The 25648-nt window shown below is 44.8% G+C and overlaps 1 protein-coding gene across 5 annotated transcripts in view; it reads right to left on the reverse strand.

Annotated features, from left to right (window-relative positions):
* Nucleotides 1–25648, reverse strand: part of PPHLN1 (periphilin 1) — a 135160-nt gene that overhangs the window by 25825 nt on the left and 83687 nt on the right. For all 5 annotated transcript variants that reach the window (XM_075014513.1, XM_075014504.1, XM_075014485.1 and 2 more), the window contains 2 exons: nucleotides 24305–24424; nucleotides 20741–20881 (listed from right to left, as the gene is read on the reverse strand). In XM_075014513.1, the coding sequence (XP_074870614.1) occupies nucleotides 20741–20881; nucleotides 24305–24424 (261 nt within the window). The remainder of the gene's footprint in view (nucleotides 1–20740; nucleotides 20882–24304; nucleotides 24425–25648) is intronic.

Consider the following 25648-nt stretch of genomic DNA (forward strand, 5'->3'; position numbering starts at 1 on the left):
TGGCTCTTCTCCCCATTTTGGTTGCAGACCCCCGGTCTAGTACATTACCAACACTTCCACTGCTTACTGGTCTCTTAGGCTATGTCTACACTAGCCCCATGAGCAGATGGGAATAAGGGGACTTCGAAGTAGGCGGGGTCCTTTCAAAAAGGAGCTGCGGCGGTGAGCCGTGTCAACTTCGAAGCGCCGCGGCCACCTGCATGCTAATGAAGCGCTGAATATGCATTTCAGCGCTTCATTAGTAAACTTCGAAGGCCATTTTGAAGTTTGGGGCTAGTGTAGACGTGGCCTTAGAAAGTTTAAATTAGAGTTAAATAACAACACAGAACACTAAGACCCAGGACTAGTGACTGTAAACAAACTTTATGGGATGACAGGAATCTTTGCCACACTCACAACTGAGAGATGTGGTTAAGATGACTTACCCCCACCCTACCCACCTGGTTGCAGACAGTAGTAAGCAACTTAGGAACTCATCTATCAACCTAACTACCACCACTCAGAGAGGCAGATTAACTACAGTGTGGGAAGAATCCCTCCCGTCACTATAAGGAGTGCCTACACAGAAGCATTGCAGAACTGCAGCCATGCTGCTGTAGCAATGTAAGTGCAGATATTACCAAAATCTACAGTGTGGGGGGAGCCATACTGACTAGGCTCTGTAGTGTAAACATACCCTTACTTCACTGGGGATCTGAAAATCAGTATTCCAAGGTTTTATTCATTTATCCACTCCTCTGCCATCAGAACAATCCAATAGTAACCAGCTCCCCTGTCAAAACATCACAGTCCACCATATTCCTACAATAATGATACAATCATCAGAATAGAGGGCTGGAAGGGACTTCAAGAAGTTATGAAGTCCAGCTGTTGCTCTGAGACAGGAAACTGAAACCTTCCTTGACATGTGTTTGTTTAACCTGTTCTGAAAAACTTCCAGGTATGGGGACTCCCTTAGAAGCCTGTTCAATAATTCGGCTCTCCTCTCGGTTGAAGGAAATTGCTTATAGGCAATAAACTGGCCATTGTGCTTATGATTGTGCGAAAAGGATAAATAAAATAAATTAGATGAACATAGAAGAAGTCCTTTTTTTTAATCCACAAAAAGGTTGAGAAACACTGAGTTAATGCACCCTCTGGAAGAGCTCTGAGTACCCTCAGGGGTACACATACCTCTGGTTGAGAACCACTGAACTAGACTGTCTAAATACTGATTTTCTGATTGAATTTAAGATGCTTGTCTTCATCTATAAAACCCTAAAATGAATTGGAACTTTGGGAAGTGAGACCTACCTCTCTTCTCAAGCTCACATAGCCATTTTGACCAGCAGAGTTGCTCAAGTTGTCTATCCTTCAATTTAAAAGGACGAGGAGGTGGTCTAGGGTAGAGCATTCTTTATGAGGGATCCTTAGCTCTTGAGCAGGCTCTCTCTTGCAGGTATGCAACAGCCCAATCTGCTGACATTCAACATACGCTACAGGATGCGTCTACCTATTGGGAGATGGCCTCAGAGAAATCACACATGGGTTGGGGAAGAAGAGGGGAGTCTGGTGTTCTACAAGCAACCAGATTTTGTTTTTGTAGTTCTCATCAGGGACACCCAAACTATTAACTAATTATTATTTAGGTTTTTATGTAAATCTAATTATTTACATAAATGTAAATAATGCAAATATGTAATTTTTTATTATTATTAGATTTACATAAATACCTACACAGCACTTGGCTAATAGTCTGGGTGTCCCTGATGTGAACTACAAAAACAAAATCTGATTGCTTGTAGAGCACCAAACTCCCCTCTTCCCCCACCCATATGTGATTTCTAGAGGCCATCTTCCAGTAGGTAGATGCATCCTGTAGTGTATCCTGAATGTCACTAGACTGGGATGTTGCATTATTAATTATTACTATTATAGGTTTTTTCCCCTCCTTACTCCTTCCTAAAAGCTTTCCCCAGTCAACCAGAAGCTTCTGAAGGAAAGATCAAAAGATCTGACGTGAGCTCTTTCCCTCCTTCCTAATACCTTCTTCATTTTCTCATGACTGACAGAGATTTTTCAGTTTTGTCCTTTATCTCTAACTGCTACAGCTGTACTTCAGTGCTTCCCTTTTCCCTCACCTCAACTTTTCATTCTCTCCTGGCTTGCTCCCACTGGGATACAAGAATGCCTGGCTTCAGACATAATTAAAACCACTACTTTTAACTTCAACCTGGCTCGCCAGCTATTGCTCTAGTTCCTCTCTCATCTGCAGCTCTAAACTTATTCAGTAAAGATATTTACAACTATTGCTTTGCATTCCTTCTAACTCCATCCAGAACCCTCTTCAGCTTGCTCATTACCTTCTTCACTGCTTCCAAACATTTTAAATTGATCTCTTCCCGGCCAAAATCTACAAGCTCTACTCCCATCTTTAACCTCTCCAGTCCCTCTACTATTACTTGCACTCTAAATCACACGCTCCTTGAATTCTTTTCCTCTCATGTCTTTTGTAATTCCCGCATTTCATCTCTCTCTAAGAAAACATTTGGTATCTTTACCAGCAGTTGTTCCTTCTTGTCTCATTACTGAAAGATGTCCACTTTGCTGAATCCCTGCCCCCTCTCTGTGATATCATCAGCCCAATTTGGCTCATTAGCAACACAACTCATGGAGAGTACATCTCCTCCGTGCTCTGCTCTCTTCATCAGCCCCTCTTACTGTACTGCACTTAGCCTATGGCCTCCCCCGCCCCAATACTAGGGGGTGGCAAGCTTTGCTCACTACGCTTGCCAACCACCCTCTCTTCCTGACAAATTGAGGAGCCACGCAACAGGACCCAGCCTTCCAGGGGCCTTCACCACCTTAGCCCCTCTCCCCATGTTCCCTCCCCCTGCCCCAATCTGTCTGCTGTCTAGGAAGGCTGGGGAGGGGGAAATCTTGTTGTGAGCAGCTCCAGCGGGGCGATAAGGGAGCTGGGGCAGACCTGAGCCACCTCCTGCCACAGCGCTACTCTTAGCAGGAGGAGGAAAAGACTGGAGAATGGGAAGGAATTTTAGGGACAGAGAACTTGGACAGGATCTAGGAGAAATATGCCAAGTGAACAAGAGCACGGGGAAGAAGCAGAGAAGCCAGGAGAATCAACTCTTCTGATCAGATCTCACTCTTTCATGAACAATGAAAAATACCCTGAGCATAATGGCATATTATATTAATCCTATTCTGCAAATCAGATTGAGTTTACATGTCTACGATTCTCCATGATTACTCATCTTCAAAATTAACACCTTATGTTTACCCCTCTGCAGAAAAATTAAAGGGGATTTTTCCCCCTCAAGTTTTGTGGCACTGTGCTCTCCAATGATCATCATCACCACCACCAATAATCCTTGCCTAAAACACACAAATAAAATGTCAGGTATTCCAGAAATAATTCACTAAATTGTGGTACAAAACTATTTTTGTACTACATGAAGAATATATGTTTTATCTAATTGTGAAAAACGGCAAGTCCTTAAGCAACTCCTTTTAAATTCAATATTCACCATAACTTAAACATTTTCACGGCTATTCATGTCAGAAACTGAACTAACCCAAAACATGTAGTCCAAAAGCTTTTAAACGCGTCCACATAAATACCGAATAATGCACACTTAATTCCTAAGCTTTCCTTTTAAAGTGTAACCGTTTTAGCTATACAATCAATTTTGCATAACTAGGTACATTAAAAGTGCACATTAAGGAATAAATTTTATCCTGCAAAAACAATGATATGCATTTAGTTCAACTCAGTAATGACAGAGTACGATTTATAAAGACGAGATTATCCAAAGTAAATTACCGTCACATAGTTGAACACAGAAATTGAAAATTTAGTTTCCATAGCATTTGCCTTTTTTGGGGGAGGGGAGGGGGGGTAACCAGTATTTATGTAGAAATTAAATAAAAAGACAAATATTTGAAAAAAATGATTTTTTAGATCACGGAAGTCTAGAAATCAATGAAAAAGTATTTACCAATATTTCAAAATATATATTTATAGAATGTGAATCTTTAGTCCACGATTACCACAAATATGATTAAGCTAAATTTCAGTACATCACAGTATTAAGTTTTCTTGAATTAAAACTTATTTGAAGCAGCGATTAATCAGACTTAAAACCTTCACCTAAAATATGGCAAAATTCTGACTTGGGGTAGGGGATTCAGGGTCTCGGAGGGGGTTGTAAACTGGGGCAGGAGTGTAGAAGGCAGTGCAGGGGCTGGGAGAAAGAGCAGAGATGCAGAGGGTTTGGATTACATGGCAGGAAGGAGAGCAGAAGGTTGGAGGAGGGGCTGGGCTCCGGCCAGGTAGCGCTTACCGGGGCAGATCCCAGGCAGCAGCCCAGTAGGGTCCTTAGCCAGGGTCCCTGCCTTCCACGCCCCCTCGCATGCCCAGAGCAGTTGCAGGGGCCATGTACGCTGCTCTGAAATGAATGCTGCGAGCCCAAGGAAGCAGGGAGCAATACAGACTAGCCAATGGGAGTGGGAAGGTTTTACTGGGGGAGCATGAACCCTCTCACCTCTGCCCCTGAGTTCACAGCATTCACAGAGCCCTGTAGTCAGCTTTTCTCAGCACAGACCTGGGGCAGGGCAGGGAACCAGATGAGGCTGTATTTTGCCTGGCCCTGCTTAACCCTCTTTGAATTAAACCATAATTTTGTTAACCCCAAACTCTTTCACACTGCCTAATTTGAAAAAACATCAATAAAGATGTCATTCAGTAGAATAAAATTATATCTCACCTACAACACAATATTTGAGTAGAATACTAAAAGCATCTTAATGAGATTTATTTCCAAGAAATTTGACAACTCTAAGTGCCACATCAATTTAAAAACTGATTTTTCCCCATCAAAAAGTCTAAGCTATTCCTCAGAGCATTCCGAACGAAGCTCCTGAAAATAATTTATATTACTCAGTTTAAATTAGATTTGTTTAAATGCAGCAAGTTCAGTATTCTGGTTGTCATTGACCTTACATTTTATCGAAAATGGTATGAGTTTTTAGGCTGCAAATTTTTAATCAAACTTGTCAACTGTAATTACAAAAAGCCTAGAGGCAGATGCCCAGCTGGTGTAAACCCTCAAAGATCAATTGACTTCAGTGACATTGTGACTGCCATTTACTTCTTTGTACAGTAAACCCTCAATTTAACGGACTTGGGAAATAACGGCCGCGGTCCACCAGCCCCCTACCTTCCCTCCAAATAAATGCTGGCGACTCACCAGAACTGCTGGAGCTGCCACCGCTGCTGGAGTCACAGGGACTGGAGGAAACTCCACCGTGGCTGAGGCCACCGAGGCCAGAGAAGCTGCCAAGTCCTTGGGAGTCACTGGGGGAGCCACCGCCACGACTGGGGCCACAGGAGCAGCGGGGACTACCAGGGCCGGAGGAGCCTTACAAGGTGCCTCCAGTCCTGCAGATTCAGATTTAAACAGACTTTCGGCATTAAGGGACACCATTTCCCCCCATTAGTCCATTAAATCAAGGGTTTACTGTACATGGTACATTGCAGGAGTATTGCCTGGGCTTCTGCACCAGATGCGGACTGGTCACAGAACATGCTTTACAGAGAGATACACGTCATATGTGTTCGCTGTGAGATGCTTTCCTGATCTGGCAGGTATGGCTGTGATTAGCTTAAACAAGGTATGCAATACGCAATGCCACCTAGTGGCTGAACAGCGCAATAACATCACACCCCCGCATTCTATATTCACAAAACGGACATTGGCATGCTGTCTTTGAAGAATCAGTCTAAGTGCTTCTGATTTGTATTGGCTTTTCTAATTACATGACATAAGCAGTAAATGACTTGGCATGCTGACTATTAGTTGCAACCATTGGCCGCAGTGAGTTTGGAATTCTTGAGTTGCTGCCTTCTTGTTCTGCATGCACCATCTGTACAATTTGTGCTACTGACTACTTTTAATGAGGAACAAACAATAGATGCTGAATTTCTGGCAGTCTCGATTACATAGATCTAGATGCTGAAATCTCTTTCTTTACAACAGCTATAAGTTGTCCGTATTCCTTCATCCAGCTGACACTAATCCAACAACTAGGTTCCAGATCTGGCAGTTCTCTGAGTGACAACTGAGGTAAAAGTGTTCACACGCTCCTCTGGTTTTTATTGTTTTTGTTTTTTTAATCTGATTTGGCTACTATCTTCATATCTTGCCACTGCGGAGAAAGAAATTCTGTTCCAGCTTTCAAAAAGTACCCGAGTTGCTATCCCATCAGAGGCTGTGCTGACTATCCAAGATTTACACCTCAGAAGCACAAAAAACAAATCATTCCACTGTACGATTTTTCTGGCTCTCTGTCCAGCTCTCAATGCCTGTTTCCTTGTGCATAATATGGGCTGCTAGTAATATGATCAAAATAAAATTTTGCTCAGAATGACAAATTCTGCTGCAGGGAACTGGGATATATTATCCACAACTTGTTCTGGAATATGGAAATGAACAAAAGGGTGCTTCATTTTCTACAAAACACTACTCCATGTAATGACTTTCTGGTGCATTATTTCTAGAGAGCTGGAAAAACAGTCTTCTACAGCAGGTATTGATATCTTTTTATTTGCACCTTCTGTAAAGATGTGCCTGGGAGAGATGTTGTTAATAAAGTTTCTTTGTGTTATGCTAGTCTATTAGTTCTTCAACTTTCACATATAGATTAGGGATGTAAAATCCTGTTTAATCGGTTAGACATAGCATTTAACTGGTTAGCTGTTTAAACAGATGAGGGGGAGCAGCCCCCCTACTGCACACAAGGGCTGCTATTGCTGGGCTGGAGACCCTTGGTTCGTGATGCACCGAGGACCAAGGCTGCTCCGGCCTGGTTGGAGCATCCCTGCCTGCAGCACTGCTGCGGGTAAGGGGCACTCCAATGTAGCCAGAGCAGCGTCCGTCCATGTCAGCCCCAGGCATGCCACAGGGCAGGGGCACTCCAGCCAGGCCAGAACAGTTCCTGTCCAGAACACACAGCGAGCAGCACTCCAGCTGGGCCAGAGTAGCCCCTGTCTGTGGCAGAAGGGCTGCTCCTGCCTAGCAAAACCTCCATCTGTGCTTCCCCAGTCACACCTCTCCCGGGCCACCCCCAACATAGATACTTCATTATTTATGTCCTTGCTGATGCCTGATCACTGCATTAACTAGCTGGCTTCTCCAGAGTGTTTGTTAATCTTGGATGACCCTTCTGGATGAACTTCAGGATTCCTCCTCTCATTTCATTTTGAATTACAATGCAATCACTTTTAACCCAACATTTATTTGCCTTGCTTACTGAAAGACTACCAAAATTATTATCTCATGAGCTTTCATGGTAAGACCCACTTCTTCCAATGATTGTAGTACATAAACCAGGGTTTATGTACCAGGGGATGGGGGAGTTTAGAAGGAAGAAGGAAAGAGAAAAAAAAGGGGGGATTGGGGCAGTGTCCAATAAATGAAGCAAATTAAGTAGGATGTGTCCCATTCCTGAGAATGCCAAAGGTGGGGAAATTGCCCTTGTAACACAGAAGATAGTTGAGTTGTAGAAGAATGGCAACTTTTAAATCCATTATTGAATGTCCAGAAAGTTAAAGTGTTCAGGTTTATGTGTATTCCAATTCCTGATGTTGGATTTATGTCCATTCATTCTTTGGCACAGACTGTCCAGTTTGTCCAAAGTACATGACAGAGGGGCATTGTTGGCACATGATGGCATATATCATAGTAGTGGATGTGCTGAGGCCTGAACCCTTGATGGTGTGGCTGATGTGCTTAGGTCCTGTGATGGAGCTGCTTGTGTACATATGTGGACGGAGCTGGCAACGGGGTTTGTTGCAGGAGAGGTTCCTAGGTTAGTGAACCTCCCTAGACATTCAATAATGCATTTAAAAGTAGCCATTCTTCCACAAAGGAATTTTCCAGCAAGATTACAGAGAGAGACATCTGAACTGAAATTCATGTGCAAATCGGACGCACTTAAATTAGGTCCTAACAGAGATCACAACTATCTCATGCATTACAAGGGCGGTATCCACACCTTTGATTTCTCAGGAATTGGACATATCCTACTTCATTTACTTCATCTACTGGTCCTACTAGTGACAGGTAACACCCCTTCCGCCCCCGCACCTCCTAACCTCCCCACTAAGGCCTAAAAACTCATGCCATATTTAATAAAATCAAAGGTCAGTTGTTATCTGCGAAGCTACTGATGAACAAGGCTACCCTTCCGAGACTATTTACTTGCTTGTGCACCACAATGTAGACATCTCTCATTTCCTTAGGCTAGCCACACACACACACACACACACACACACACACACACACACACACACACACACACACACACACACACACACACACACCCCTCCCTGGATCAGCTGACTTAGGCTTGTGGAGACATAAAATTGCTGTGCAGACATTTTGGTTCAGGCTGAAGGCTGAGCTCTGTGATCCTGTGATGGAAGGAAGATCTCAGAGCCAAGACTCTAGCTGGAGCCCATATGTCTATGCAGCAATTTTACAACCCTACAGTCTAACTTAGTTGACCACTGCCAGCTGCAACCATTCGTGGGTCTTCTTTTCCAGCATAGACATATGCTTACTGTCCTTCAGTTGCTTGTGTCAGCCTGCCCTAATCTGCCTATTCAGATTACTTTTTTGTAACAGGTGTATCTTTTTTCCACCAGGGAGGAAGTCATCCAGTATTGGGAGAATATATTTTTCTCCCACAACTGCTTCATTAAGGCGACATCTCACTTACAAAAAACTTTGAAATGGCCATGTTAATGGCCAAATTGAAGAATACTAATGAGGTGCTGAAATGAATATTCAGTGCCTCGTTAGCATGCCGCTGGCCACAGCACTTCCCATCGGCTGATAGGAATAAGGGGATTTCGATGTTGGCAGGATCCTTTCAAAAAGATAAGCCACGAGCAAGCAAACTGTGGCACTTTGCAGCATGCTAATGAGGTGCTGAATATTCACTTCAGTGCCTCATTAGTATTCTTCAATTTGGCCATTAGCATAGCCATTTCGAAGTTCTTTTTAAGTGTACACATGGCCTAAGTGTTATGATTCACACAGACTTAGTACTTTCCCATTGTTCTTTGTACCCAGTACCTCTGAGGCACTCCAAGCTGTTGGCTCAGAGATTCTCTCTAATATGCCACCCTCGATCCTTCGCACATTTTCCATTTTAATGAAGCAATGGCATAGTAATCCTGTGAACAGTATGAACACTGTATGGTTCAGCACTGTGTCTATATTCCATTAACTTCTTCCACCCTTTTCACTCAGCTCATCCTTGCTGCTACACCGCAGCTGAGAAAGTAGCTGTTTTGTGGTCCTTTGATCACAAATTAAGATAAAGTGTACATTCAGAGTAAGCCATTTCTCTGGTGAGCTGGCCTTTACAGTTCACCTCTGGAAAGGGATGAAGGTCAGCCTAAGTTCCTTCTAAGATGATGGAGAGGACTGTTTCTGAATCAATTTTAAAGTCAGTAGTCTCTCCATGAATAATCAGTTTCACTCTGCAGGTAGGTCTGCGTCATCACAAGTGACAGATCCCATGAACAATGGCTCTTGATTTGTCTGTACTATTAGCCAATTCACTGACTGCTTTGCTGTTGCAAACAGCTGCAGAATGACCACATTTTGTGCATTTAATACTCCTTGAATCTTTGGCAAAACACAAACATGGTGGACTGAATTTTCCAAATCTTGTGGATGTAGGTTCAAAGAGACAAATTATACAAAAACCTATTATCCTGCAAGTTCCCTCCTTAACTCAGGGGTTTTAAGATGATGACTGGAAGCCTTCATGTTGCTTTCAGCTTCTAAGCTAGCTCCAGGTTTTTCATTATGTTCTTCCTTCTGTTGCTGTTTGACTAGTTCTGACTGCATAGCTGTGGGAAGAGTTAGGTTGGTTTCTAATGACAGCTGCTATGAAATATTTTTAATCTCTTAAACCAGTAACCAGTTGGTGTCTGATATTTTAGAACTGCAAAACATGAGTTTTCAGCCAATGCATGAAAAATCTCTTACAAAATATTCAACGTAGGACCCAGGTCCTTGAATTCCCACGCTCTTGCATAAACCATACTCTTGTAAGGCAGGGGTGGGCAAACTGGAGGGGGGACATGAAATTTCAGAAGTGGGGGTGCAGCACAATTGCCCTCCTCCCACCATGGGGTCCCCCTGTTGCCTCCCCACAGCCTCTGGCAGCTCAGCTGCCCTGTGCAGCGCTGCCTACCACCACAGTCTCTGCCATTGGCAGAGGGCCGACTTCATTTCTGCTCCCACTCCCCCACAGGGGGCTTCTGCAGTGTCTCTGGGCTATGCTGAACTGTGTTGACAGTCCTTCTGCCCTTTATGGGTCCACTGTCCCATGGGAGCACTGGAATCATTTCCAGTCTCCCCTGCATGTCCCAGTCTGAGCAAGCTGGGAGGCATGTGTAACACAGCTGAGTGGGGGAAAGAGATGTGATCTTCTACGGGGACAGCCCCTTTTGTTCAGCTTCCAGAGAATGTTCAGGACGACTAGGGAAGGTAAAGGGGTGGGTATGGGGCAGAAGGTGCAGTGGACTCTTTAAAACAGCAGGGAGCTGTCTCTCCCTCCCCGAACCCCACCCCAAGCTAGAGAGTGGATGGGATGGGCTCTTGAAACAGCAAGATAAAGAGTTTGTATACCTATAAAGCACTCTCCATCTCATTAAAAAGGTGTTATGAGGCACTGCACTCTCCATCTCATTAAAAATTTTGAAATACGTTACTGTTTTTATGTATGTATATTCTCATTTATATACTCAAAGTTTTTACCTTCTACTTATTTTCTTATATGTGCTGAAAGGTTCTCTCTCTCTCTCTCTCTCTCTCTCTCTCTCTCTTTTTTTTTAATGAGTGTAAGAGGTGCATCTTCACACCAGTGCTCAGGGCTTCTTCTATAGCTGTGGTTTCCTGCACCAGGCATGCACAGTAGCACCTCCTCATGCTATCTGGTGTGTGTGTGATGCAGGCCCCTCCATTCCTTCTTCACCCCAACAAATAGAGCAGGGTGCTCCAAAGCTGGGGAAGGAGTGAGGTCAGTGGAACACCCACAGGGGGACACATCTCGAGGAACCATCATTACTGCACAAGGTGAGTAACTTCCTCTTCTTCAAGTAGCGTCCCTGTGGGTGCTCCATGCTAGGTGACTATAAAGCACTAGTCACACTTTGGAGGTGGGTTTAGAGCTCAGTCACAATTACAGTCAATGGAACTGCTCGACCCATTTGAATGGAGGAAGCAACAGAAGGCGAGAGAGTGCAGTGCTGTGCAAACATGTAGTTGGAAGACATGTTGCTGCCTTGCATATGACCACAAAGGGGCACATTCTTGAGAAAGGTGGTAGTGAAAGACACAGCCTGGGTAGAATGGGCAGTGACAGCACCTGGAAAGAAAGGTTACTCACCATAGTAACGGTGGTTCTTCGAGATGTGTCCCCGTGGGTGCTCCACATTAGGTGTCGGGCTCGCTGGGCACCGCAGATCGGATCTTCCAAGCAGTTTCTGCCGGACCGCGCATGCGCCGGTGCGCGCCGCTCCCTTGCGCGCTCCTGGCCACATGCGCGATCCGGTCCCCGCCAGTTCCTTGACCAACTGCCTCGGATGCTCCTGCAAAACACTAAACAGAGATCCGAAGCGGGGAGGATGGGCGGGTAGTGGAGCACCCACGGGGACACATCTCGAAGAACCACCGTTACTACGGTGAGTAACCTTTCTTTCTTCTTCGAGTGTCCCCATGGGTGCTCCACAATAGGTGACTACCCAGCAGTAACCCAAGATAGGAGGTGGGTAATCGCATTATGTGCAGCTTGTCCCCGAGAGGACCGCTGTCGAGAGACGGGTATCCTCTTGGAATACCCTGTGAAGGGCGTAATGTTTGGCAAAGGTGTCATAGGATGACCAGGTCGCCGCTCTGCCAATGTCTTTTAACGCAAGGCCCTTGAAAAAGGCTGTTGATGCCGCCACCGCCCTAGTGGAATGAGCCCTGGGCGTGGCCAGTAAAGGAGTCTTTTTGAGTTCGTAGCACATTTTTATGCAGGATTCGATGTGCTTCGAGATTCTCTGCGAAGAGAGACCTTCTCCTTTTGATGTGGGAGCGAGAGAGACTAGGAGTCTATCCGTTTTCCGGAAGGACTTGGTCCTGTCTATACAGAAGGCTAGCACCCTCCTCACGTCCAAGAGGTGTAGGCGCGCCTCTTTGTTAGAGTTACGAGGCTTTGGATAAAACGAGGGTAAAACAATAGGTTCGTTAATGTGAAACTCAGAAGAAACTTTAGGAACAAAGGCTAGATGCAGCCGTATGGTTACCGCCTCCTTAGAAAAAACAGTGCAGGGTGGCGTTGCCATAACTGCCGCAAGCTCGCTCACCCTGCGAGCTGACGTGATTGAGAGAAGAAAGGTCGTTTTTACCGTAAGGAGGCGGAGGGAAACCGTGGCCAAAGGCTCGAACGGTGGTCCCATTAGCACATTAAGCACCAGGTCCAAGTTCCACGAAGGTGGAAACGGTTTCCGAGGGGGGTATAGGTTTACCAACCCTTTGAGGAACCTGGTAACCATGGGATGGGCGAACACCGTGTGCCCTTCCTCTTCGTGTCTGAACACCGAAATGGCAGCAAGGTGGACCTTTAACGAGGATAGTGAGAGTCCTCCTCTCTTGAGGTCCAGTAAATACTCTAATATTACAGGTATAGGCACCGAAAGGGGGGCTAGCTGTTTGGTAGAACACCATGCCGTGAAGCGAGTCCATTTCTGCTTGTAGGTCTTCCTCGTGGAAGTCCTCCTGCTACTTTCTAGGACTTGTTGCACTTCCTCCGTACATGTGCTCTCTAGGGAGCTGAGCCATGGATTAACCACGCTTGTAGTTGCAGGCCTTGGGGGTGTGGATGCACTATGGACCCCTGGGCTTGCGTGAGCAGATCCGGCACCACCGGAAGGGGCATCGGTGGACGGTCCGACATGCGCAGGAGTAGGGGGAACCGTTGCTGTCGATCCCACGTTGGGACTATCAGGATCATTCGGGCTCCTTCCCTCCTGGCTTTCTGCAAGACTTTGTGGATCAGCACTGTGGGAGGAAAAGCGTAAAGCAGGGGGCCCCTCCACGAGATCGCGAATGCGTTCCCCAGGGACCCCCGTCCCAGTCCTTCCCTGGAGCAGAATCGTGGGCACTTCTTGTTGTGTTGAGTGGCAAACAGGTCTATCTGGGGAAAACCCCATGTGTGAAAAATCAGTCGTAGCAGATCGGGACAGATCTGCCACTCGTGCGTGAGTGCGAAACGCCTGCTCAGCTGGTCTGCCTTCACACTGTGAGCGCCTGGTAAGTACGAGGCTTTCAAGACTATATTGTTGGCGATGCACCAGTTCCACAACCGGACTGCTTCTGCACATAAGGCACGGGACCGAGCTCCTCCTTGCCGATTTATATAAAACATGGTGGAGGTATTGTCTGTACTGATCCCGACTACTTTGCCTTGTATATGGTCTCGAAAGTGTCTGCAGGCGTTGAACACTGCTCTGAGCTCCAGTATACTTATGTGCAGTGACTGCTCTGTGGAGGACCACAGCCCTTGCGTCACCTCTTCGCCCACGTGTGCTCCGCACCCTATGAGGGAGGCATCTGTAGTAAGAAAAACCGATATTTGTGGTTGGTGGAAGGGTACCCCTGTTAGCAAGTTCTTGGGGTTTACCCACCATTGCAGGGATTTGCGCACCTCTGCTGTGGGCGACACCACCCTGTGAACGGTGTGTGCTGCCAGTTTGTATACGCTCGCCAGCCAGTGCTGCACGCTGCGCATGTGTAACCTGGCGTTCTGTACTACGAACGTCGCTGCTGCCATGTGGCCCAGCAGCTGTAAGCACGTCACAACCGGCACCGTAGGGCTGAAGGTGATGACTTGCACGAGGGAGCCGATGGCCCGAAAGTGAGTCTCTGGAAGATACACTCTCGCTGTAATAGAATTTATGCGTGCCCCTATGAACTCTATGTCCTGTGTGGGGTCTATCTTTGATTTTGCCAGATTGATAACCAGGCCGAGCGAAGAGAACGTGCCTGCTGTGACGCGTATCATGCGTAGTACCTCCTCCTTCGAGGCCCCTTTGAGTAAGCAGTCATCCAGATACGGGAATATAAATACCCCCTGTCTGTGCAGGTAGGCTGACACCACTGCCAAGGTCTTGGTGAAAACTCTGGGGGCCGAGGAGAGGCCAAACGGTAGGACCTTGTATTGAAAATGTTCTTTGCCTACCATGAACTGGAGGAATCGTTGGTGAGCCGGATGGATAGTTATGTGAAAATACACATCTTGTAAGTCGAGGGCTGTGAACCAATCTCCATAGTCTAGTGCCGTAAGGATGGAGGCGATTGTGATGATCCGAAAGCATTGCAGGCGCAGGTACCGGTTGAGGCCTCGAAGATCTAAGATGGGCCTCCAGCCTCCTGTCTTTTTCTCCATGAGGAAGTACCTCGAGTAGAACCCTTTCCTTTGCAGTTGCTCTGGCACTCTTTCCACTGCCCCTATGAGCATGAGATGGTCTACCTCCTGCTTGAGCCTCGCTACATGGGAGGCCTCCTGGAGGCGGGGCCTGGGTGGAGGTCGTGGCGGTGGGAGCGACTGGAAGGGGATGGCGTACCCCGTGGCTATGATCTCCAGCACCCATTTGTCTGTGGTGATCCTTTGACACTGGTCGTAGAATGGTCAGAGGCGATGGTGGAATAACCGCTTCAGATGACCTTGTGCGATGGTAGTGATGGCGCAGCCCTGGATCTGTGTGTCAAACTTGTGGCCTTTGGCCCTGCCCCGAGGACACACGGCTCTGTTGGGAACGTCGCCTGGGAGTTCTGTACTGCTGGTGCTGTTGATGTCGCCCTTGCTCGTAACCCCTGTGCTACTGGGGACGCTGTTGCTGGTACTGGTACCATCTTTGTTAAGGGTAGTACTTTTTCTTTCTGTACGGAGGGGTGTAAATCCCCAGGGTCCTAAGTGTGGCTCTTGAATCTTTACTGGAATGAAGGACCGAGTTAGTTGATTCAGCAAACAGCTTCTGCGAGTCAAAGGGAAGATCAACTATCTTTGCCTGCAGATCCCTCAGTATACCCGAAGTCTGGAGCCAGGACTCCCTTCACATCACCACTGCCGTAGCTGTGGAGAGTGCTGCTGTGTCCGCAACATCCAGGGCGATCTGAACTCCCGTCCTCGAGGCCGCGTAGCCTTCTTGCACGATGGCCTTGAGCACCGGTTTCTTGTCCTCTGGAAGCAAGTCCATGAGGGAGGTTAACCTAGTGTAGTTGTCGAAATTATGGTTCGCTAGATGCGCTGCGTAATTTGCCATTCGCAACAGTAGAGTGGAGGAGGAGCAGACCTTTCTGCCGAACAGCTCTAGCTTCTTGGCATCTTTGTCTGTTCCCCCTGTCTTGAATTGAGATGTCTTTGATCTTTGTTGCAACGACTCCACCACCAAGGAATTTGGATGTGGGTGGCTGAACAGGAACTCCATGCCCTTCGCCGGCATGAAGTATTTCTTATCCGCTCTCTTGTGGACAGGCGGAATAGTCGCAGGGGTCTGCCATATCATAGTGGTGGACTCCAAGATTGCTCCATCAAGCGGTATTGCTATTTTGGAGGAGGCCGGAGGTCTCAGATTTTTGAGGAGCTTATGGTGTTTCTCTTGCACCTCTGCCGTCTGGATGCCTTGCGTGAAGGCCACCCTCTTAAACAGCTCTTGAAACTGTTTGAGATCGTCCGGAGGATGGACGTCCCCTGGGGCCGTAGCCTCGTCCGGGGAGGAGAGCGAGGAACCACTAGGGTACGCCTCTCTGGACCCTTCTGGTTCCTGTTGGTGATGGTACATCCACTCACTGGAAGCTTGCAAGGGAAAATCTCGGGGCTCCATAACCAGTTCCCCCTGAGATACTTGAGTCTCTGTCCCCGTTCGCGATTGCCCTCGGGGATACGGGACCGTCTGTGGGGATCTTTCCTTGGTAGATTGCCGGTGGTGTCTATGCCCCCCGTGATAGGGGCGACCATGGAAGCATGGACACTGTTCTTGGGAAGGTGACCTAGACCACTCCCTTGGTGCATACCCTCTGCGTCTGGGGGAGCGAGATCGTCGAGAGACCTGGGACACTGGAGAGAGCGATTTTGGATAGTATTCCAGCGGCTCAAACTCCAGGAAGGGTGAAGGTGGTCCCAGCCAGGGCGAGGCTGGTTGTAAAAATGGAGATGGGGGCTCCGGGTAGGCTAGGGGGGACCCCTGCCTTCTGGTTGGAGTCTGCAGCATAAGCGGAGGGCTGAAAGAAAGCAACTCCGCAGCCCTGTCTGGAGAGGGGCTGCGGTGCCTCGTTTTGTGTGCAACCTTCCCCCTCCCTTGAGGAGGTAACTCCGCCCCCTGGCATGTAGGGGATCTCGGCCCTGTCCGCGCCGTGCTTGGCATGCTCATGGGCGGTGCTGCATGGGCGGTGTCCTCCGGTGCCTGCAGGCTGTGTGCCTGCGTGCTCTGCACCGCCGGTTCCCCGGGGGTTGGTGCCGCTGCTTGCAGTGCTGCCGGTACCGGCACTTGTTTAGCCGCCGCCCTGCCTGCGGTGCGGGGCGGCTGTTTGATTATCGGAGGCTGAGCCGCTTCCACGTGGCTCTCCGTGCCGCCGCTGATCAGCTGTTGCTGCGGCTGGGGGCTGCGCGCCCCTCCCATCCCGCTCGCTGTTGCTGCCGGCAGGGATCGGGCTGGGGAGGCTTTCCTCCGTTTTTGCGCTGATGGGGTTAGGGAGGCGGCTTTCCTTTTATGAGCCCCGGAGGGTCCCTCCTGCTGCGGCTGCTCCGGCACGTCTGGCTGGAGGGCCTTGTCAAAGAGCAGCATTTTAAGCTGCATCTCCCTGTCCTTCCTTGCTCTGGCTGTTAGTTTTGCACAGAAGGAGCATTTCTGCGTGACATGGGACTCCCCCAGGCACCTTATGCAGAGACTGTGCCCATTAGACGCTGGCATTGCCTCTCGGCAGGACTCACATTTCTTAAATCCTGAAGAGGACATTGTTGGTGAGTCTTTCAGTTGTTAATGGGTACTTAGCACCTTCTCTGTGCTGTTTTTCCCCTTCTCCGATAGCCTGCCGCGGCAGGAGGGATGATGGCCCTAGGCTCCTGGCCTCCGATGTTCCGCTTGTTACTGGGACTGGACTGAATGCCGTCCCGCTTGTTGTTGTTATTTTTCAAAAAAAAAAAAAAAAAAAACAACTGGCTAACTTGCAGTAGCCTAAGAACTTGAAAACTTTAAAGAAAAAACAGTTAAAACCATTGAATACGCTAACTTGGCCTTAGCCTAGTTCGGATTCCGTCTGCAGCCGACGGCGGTTAAGAGGAACTGGCGGGGACCGGATCGCGCACATGGCCAGGAGCGCGCAAGGGAGCGGCGCGCGCCGGCGCATGCGCGGTCCGGCAGAAACTGCTTGGAAGATCCGATCTGCGGCGCCGGGCGAGCCCGACACCTATTGTGGAGCACCCACGGGGACACTTGAAGAAGAAGTAATTTTTCATCAACACTACAGATTACATTATATTTTTTCCCTACACCAGATTCATTGTGGATTTCTTTCCACCTGCGTGGAATAAATTGTTTTACAGGCACCAAGGCATGCACGAAGGTGCACCACCAGCAAAAACAAAAAACCTGGCTATGGGTTCTCTGCTAGTCATCTAGGTGATCTGTGAATCTCACCTGACCGTCTGCACATAAGCACACAGCTTCAAGGGAACTCTGGTGGCGGAGTCCTTTTTAAAGCAGTTTTTACTGTGATTACGTTTCCTGAGTCTCAGCACAGTCTGCCTTAGTAGTTCCTCCTCTGCCCTGTCTGGATTTTTGCTCAGAATCTGCTCGCAGAGTATATGTTTCTGGCACAGTGTAAAGGAAGCATGACCCCCCACCAGAGGGATGGGGTCACAGGTGCAAAAAGAAGAAAAAGCATTCCCAACTCAGCTCTAGAAAGTCAATCTGCTTCTTTTTGCCACAGGTCCAAATACAACAACACAAATGCACATCTCCTTCCTTCCACCTACTCCAATTTCCCTCACACCAGAGAGGTCTGCTTCTTTCAGTCAAGAATTCATTTTGGGAAAACATTCCCTGGGTCTCAGCACAATCCTCCTTAGTTAAAAACCAGGCAGCTCCTTCTTTGTCCTAGCTAGATGTTGTGCTCAGAATCTGCTATTGTAGAAGTTGGCCCAAGAGCAGCTCCTTAACCTTCACAACAGCAATTCTTTCACTGCCCACAGCAATGGACATATCTAATTCTTTTTTACGATTCCCCTTAGTTGACAGAAACATTGGTTCCATGTCGCAACAGCAGAATTAGCCATAGCTGACAGCTCTTCTTTATAGGTCTGGCTGCTCAGGCAACCTTTAAGAACACAGAACCTGTTGCTGTGACTGCATCTGTTTACAGAAAACAAAGCAGGAACATTTGTTGCTTTAACTGCCAAATCTGAGGAAACATAGGCATTGCTCCACCAAAAGTGAAACAGGCTGACTGACAGTGCAGATATTGGTGCTTTGTGCGCCAGTTCAGTAGATACAAAATATAGTAACACCAGCTTAGTCGGCCAAACAATAAGAGGAAGACTACTAGAAACCCAGGCAGGAAATGACAACTATGCTATTTAAAGGCCTGAGGAAAAGAAAACAGACCTTTGCTTTCTCAAAGACATTATTACCAATTAATTAAGAATTGTTTGTCCATCTTTTCTATCCCTAACAGGGAGGCTGTGGCAGCACTCATAGCACAGCAAATCTAAAATGGACCCAAAAATTCTGAAGTACACTCATACCTCGTTTAAAGAGTACTGTACTTATGAGTACCCACTAAAACAAAGGATGCATATACTTACCACTGTACGCTATCTGAGTGAACTTCCCCCGCTCATTATGAACCGGCAGCGGGGTCCCTGGCTGGGGCACCAGGAGATCCTCAGTCCCACACAGCCCTATCCCAACACTCCCCCTGCAAAAACTCCCTGCGCACCCCCCTGCCCTGCTCTCCTGGTCCCAACATTCCCCCAGCCCACAGCTCCCCGAGCGTCCCGTCACCCCCCCGCAGACGGCTCCCAACACCCACCCCGTCCCCTTCTGAACCTCCCTGCCCGCTTCACCACCCCCGCCCTGATATTTCTGCTGCAGCCGGGAGGGACAAGCCACCACCTCCTCCACTGGAGCCCCCAGCAGGTTTTAACCGTCCCTCCCACTCATGGCCCCAAACTGCCCCCAGCCTCTAACCCTCTTCACCCTGACCCCCCACAACCCAAGGTGCACTTACCTTTCCAAAGCAGCACCACCTGCTGCCACTGCTTTGCTAAGTTTGGAGCATCAGGAACCAATCAGACACTTTTACATGTATTTTAATGGTAATTTAATGTCCCTCTTACGATTGCCTACGAGCAGGAAGTTGGGAACCAATTGTACTTGTATAGGGAGGGATGAGTGTACTAACTGTAACTCTTTACATATATACTTAAAATCCAGTTGTACTTGAAACTCTCACTTGAACATTAACAGAAACGTGGAAATAGTAAGTACTTCATCTAAATTTTCAAGACAAATGAAAATTGAGGAGCTGATTTGCATCTTTTCCTCAGCAAAGTAGCAGCTAAGCATCATGAGCTAATAGCAGAACAAGGACTACCCATCACTGCCTAGAGAACGAGCTAACAGTGGAAGCATTTCTTTGTACTAACCCAATGCACATTAAGTATTCAATAGGGAAAGCAAGAATGCGACTTTAAAGCAAAAAAGTATGTCTTGTTTTGAGACCTTTTCCTCCCCATCCAGATACAAAATACTGCAGCCAAAGCAAAATCTAAACCTTTTAACTCTTAGTTATCTTCAGATGAATACAAAACTTTGAGTTACAACCATGAGACTTGTAAAGAGAATCAATTGCTTGCAGCTGAAACTGAAATTGTAAACAACATTAAATCTTATAAAAGTGGTGGTTCTCAAACTTTTGTACTGGTGATGACCCCTTACACACAATAAACCTGTGAGTGCAACACCTCTCCCACAAATACATACAAAAGCATTTTTAATTTAACACTGTTACAAATAAAAAGTGGGCCTGGGGCGGAGGCTTACAGCTCAAAACTCTCCATGTAAATACCTCGCCATCTCCTGAGGTATCCCAACTCCCATTTTGAGAACTCCTGTCTCATAGGAAATGGGGGAAAAAAAAAGTTTCTGATCACTTGATGTAATGAAAATCTCTAACTAAATTAGTAACAATATATTACATGGGCTGTATAGACACTACTTCAATATCAAATAACTCATCAGGAAGCAGCCATTTTCTTAGCTTCATTTTGTTTATTGAGAAAGAAAATCCAGCACTGGATATGGGAAAGCGCAGAGGTTTCTATTTTTTTAAGGCAGTATTGGATTTTTTTTTTCAGGGAAATATAAATGTTTCATGGTTATAGACACACACACTTCTGTCTAATTGCAAAAAATATGAATACATATTTTTATAACTATGCAAAGAAATATTAAAATCACTGAAGTTTTCTATTAAGAAAAAAGTAGAAATACTTGGCAAACATAATATTCTGCCCTAAGAGAGGGGGAATGTTTTTATATATTTCTAGCTAGCTAAAAGAGTCTTAACAAAATACCATGTATGTATTATATTGCCAGCAACAAAGTCCAAATGCTCACCTGTTCAATCTCTTTGGTTTTTGTTGCAATTGCTTTTGAGCGGCCAAGAAGTTGGTTGTCTTCATACATTTCTGTACTATCTGTTATATTTGTCTCTGTTTCTTCCGCCTGCTCAACGTATAATGGAGCTGAGGACCCAGCCTTAAAAATAAAGGTGATATTTGCATTTTTTATAAAGTTATAGTTGATGCAATTACACAAATACCAGTTTATTCTTTTTCAGAATTTTCAGTGCAAAATTCGTACTTAAGAAATTTGAAAATTACACAAGAATATACAAAGTCACTTTTTCTTTACATTAAACACTTATGGACAGGACGTCAACAAATAGTAAATTTACACCTTTAGTAAAATTTAGAAAATGGTCTGTGAATCATTTTTTTAGTCATGTTGGACACCCCAACAAGAATAATTTACTTGAGTTTTCTTTTCTTTTCTTTTTTTTTAAAGGAAGAAGTTGGAGAGATGATATTGATAATTCCAGCAATGCCAGAACTAAAAATCAGTAACGAGAAACATGATGTATGTCATGGTGTATTTTCTATAGGCCACCACGCAAGATTATAGAACTGTAAATTTCTTAGAAGAGTTCATGTGGCACTCAAATGTACAAAATCCCTCCTTCCCTGCCCCATCTACCTCATTATCTATTGGGTAACAAACTAAAACATGTACCATGGACCACGGACCAAAAGGATTCCTACATTAAATTAGAGGACTTATGAAAGTACTAAGAACATGCATGGAGCTGTGCACAACAGAAAATATAGATTGTTCACAACCCATAGAGCTAGACTCCAACTAGAAAAATGCCATCAAAATTTTCTCAGTACTAACAGTGAGGAAATGATTGGGAATGCAAGGATAACAGGGAAGCTTAGAAATAACGACTACAAGTTACTTGAACACACCATTACATAGTAAGAAATGGGTACACAGAACAGTAATGTTAAAGGGTAAATAGATTTTATAAAAGCAAAACTGATGAAGAAATCTAGTAAGACTTGACAGAAGTATTCTCCATTGTGGAACAAGGCTGAGGAACATAATTAAGAAAAGAACACAAGAAAAAGAACACAACTAGAATAGAGCTGACATCCTGTTTAAAACCCTTGAGGCAAAACAGGTAAACAACAAAGCACAGTAAGTATTGTTACTCTACTGAATCTTGAAATGTTATCTCTCATTCATTTAAATATGAGTTAAGCATACTTTAAATAAAAAAAATTATCCAAATAAACATAGTTCAGACAACACTGAGAAACAGACGCAAGAATCCAAATCAGGAAAAATCTAAAGCAGCTGTAACAGTTTTAGTAACAGAGAGGTAGCGGCGTTAGTCTGTGTTCTAACAAAACAGAAGTCATGCAGCACTTTAAAGACTAACAAAATAATTTATTAGGTGATGAGCATACATGGGACAGACCCACTTAAGCTCATTTTGTTGAATCAATGTACCACAGCACAAAATGCTACCCAATATTTTGATAATGCAACAGAACACTCCATCTTGAAAAATTATTTCAATACCTCATAGTCAGACAACAAAACCTACAAGCTCTCTTGCAGTTCCTCCCCTCAAGGCCTCAGCCAAAAACTCCCATCTATTTAACTTACACTCCCACATTTGATTTCCCAAATAAATACATCAACTTTGACTCCTGCAAAATTCTATCTTAAGTAAAACAAATTCCTGGCTTCCCCACACTCCCCTTCCTTCTCTCTTTGCCTCACAGAGCTGACCCCCTAAAAGCACTTGGCTGCACAGCAGTTCTCCAATGCTCCACTCTGTTTCTTCTTCTCCTCTCATTCTTCCCTCCACTCTGCTTAAAAATTGTCTATCATTCCACTTCCTTTGCAGTTTCTGCTCGTCTTTTCCCTGCTTCCCCTCTTGTTGAAACAGCAAAAGAAATTGGGCCACTCTATTATTCCTATCCTGGAGGCGAACCATGACTCATTTACCTGACAACTCTCTTAAAATTTTAATCTCTCAGAGTGAATTGTACATACTGCACAATAGACAAATGCTCAGCTATTATAGTGTGGGGCATGCCCTTAAAACACTGGACAAACTCATACAAATTTTGACTCAGTTGAGTGTTTGAGACATTATGTTTTATTTATAGTACCATTTTTGAAGGAAATCTTATCTGCAGAGTAAACTTGCACAACGATATTAGGAAAAAGAAATTGCCATCTAGGCCAATATGGCCTGAAGCTCAGCATTAATTTATTTGAAGGCCTAGAGGGGCATTATATTTTACATGAGTGGAAGTGAGGCTGGTGGGGGGGAGGGGTAGAAGAGAGATACAAAAGAACCAGAATCAAAAAGATGCACAACAGGGGATTAAGGCCTTCAGTCCCAAGAAGCGTTGGAGAGATAGAAGAGCAAAGGCAAAGGGTCAGCAGAGCTTGGGGCCCCAACATATTCCTATCTGCCAAGTAGGCTCAGTTCTGAGACAAATAGGTATTGTAATGTTACTTTTTCTCCTCTGTATACCTGCATACACATACAAGCACAACCTTTGGCCTGGTCTACAATACAGGGCTAAGTCAACCTACATTACACGATTCCAACTACAGGAATAACACAGCTGGATTCAACATAGATTAGGTCAACTTACTTCAGCATCTACACTGCATTGGGACAATGGGAGAAACTTTCCCGTCCACTTACCTTAAGCTTCTTGTTCTAGTGGAGTACTGAGTCGATGAGACAGTGATCTACCTGTATTAAGTCAGCCACCCAACCTGCTAAATCTTCCACAACGGTCCAGTACAAAAGCACCTTAAATGTTACAAACCCCACTCTAAATAAATATAATACACACTCACACTTAATATGGTCATCATTTCTATGTAAAAACAAAGATTGCTTCATAATAATGATAATAACTACAAGAGAAAAGGATTATTCCCTCAATCTAATTTTTTTTTTAATTCCACAACTGTGAGAACCACAAGAAGAGAATTTTAAGAAACAATACATGGGCTATTTTTGTTATTTTCCAAATTATTCATATATAGCTATAACACACACATATACTACCTATACATTTACACAAAAGCACTCATTTTAATTTAACATTCAGAGCAGATGCTTCCTATGTAAGAAAACAAAATTATACATAGGACTTTGTATGAACAGTATGTGCTACTTTGTTTTTCTCTAAAATGACTAACTGTAAAACCCTAATTCATTCATGCTAATTATTGGAAGATCTACTGCAAATTACCAAATTGTCTCTCTCACAAATTCCCTTGCTCATTCAGGACCAAGTCGTGCAAGGAACTCATATGAAACCACAGGAGTTTTTCAGCAAAAGAGTTCCTGCACGTTTGGAGTCAATATTAATTCATACTATGTTAGCAAACAACATGAATTTTTAAAAAGTAATTAAATCTCAGAATCACAAGTTCTCACAACCGCATCCTCCTATTAAATATGTTATGAAAGGTGGAAATCAACTCTTTGCTGAATTGCATATTTTTATAAATCATGAAATCCAGATAATATACTGCAACAGTAAAATTTTGCTTAATGTATAAATGTAGCAGTCTTACATCATATTCAGCAATTTCAGGTAAATTGCTTTCATCGGCCTTCTCTGATTTTTCAGCTGCCCATTTGCTTGCAGCGTCTGCAAGTTCCTTTTCAGACAGCCTGCTACTTTTATCCAAGACCTGTGGAAAAAATAAGTATGGGTTAGATTTAATATAAAGATACCTAGACTATGTCAAAAGAAGCAAGTATTCAGAATCAGAAATAATATTTGCAAAATGGGAAATGAACCATGAAAGTTACTTTTGTTTACTGGTCTAAAACTCAGAAAACCGAAGTCCATACATTTCACTAAACTAAAATGAGGATAAACTTTTAAGACTTACTCTTATTAAGATCAAAGGAAACTAGACAAGGTTAATGTAGCAGAGACAATGGAAAAAAAAGCATTGATTTAAAACTTTACAATTAAAAAGACAGAGATCAAATGGGAACTATGCATAAATATGCAAAAAAGTTTGATGCAAATGTAGATTGGTTTAATCACACTGTCTGGTTTGCAAGAATAAAAGGACTAAAATTAAATACAAACAAGTAAGTATTTTATACAATACACAAAGGAATCTAAGTTAGCTTGTCTTTATCAACAGAAGTTGAGCCAATAAAAGATCTCATCCTCCTGGTCTCTTAATTAATTAAAACAATCAAGACTTTCCTGTAAATGATTTAAGTTATTAGAAAACTGCCTTCATTATGACCACTAACTTTGAGGTGAAAATGTGGCTGTGCAGAATACAAATTACCACTATTTGGGGTCTCTCTAATATACCTTATCAAACGGAAGTGTCTCCCACTAAATACATGACCTTGATATTTTTTTTTTGGTTATTGTGAGTGGCATCTATTAAACACATGCAAGGGAAAAGCCCAATTAGGGACTGCTACAGCCCCACATCTTGCTCCAACCTGGTATAATTTATGTACATATTATTCACAGAAGTGTGTTCATCTAAGACCCTGTGTGTATGCATAACTATATTAAAAAAAAAAACTACCCTACCAATAGAGACCAATGTCAAAAACTGGTAAGATTTTTCTAAATTCCCAAGCTTTGCCACCGCTCCCACTAGCCACTCATCTTGTAGGAATCTGTGACAACAAGTGTGCCTTACTTACAGCTGGACTTGAATACCAATAAATGAAAAATATGACAAAATGGTAGGCAAATACTTCTTCAGTGAGGACTCAGAGTAAGGCTACATCTATGCTACGAGATAAATTCAAATTTATGGCAGTATGCATGACATTACAATGTCACTGTGTTCCTTGTAATTACCATTACCTCAAGTTAGGGAGCCTTAATATCGATATCGTAACATAGTCGAAGCTGGCTGGGTGTAGTGGCA

Source organism: Carettochelys insculpta, chromosome 1 (assembly GCF_033958435.1).
Source record: "Carettochelys insculpta isolate YL-2023 chromosome 1, ASM3395843v1, whole genome shotgun sequence".
Classification (NCBI taxonomy): Eukaryota; Metazoa; Chordata; order Testudines; family Carettochelyidae; genus Carettochelys; species Carettochelys insculpta.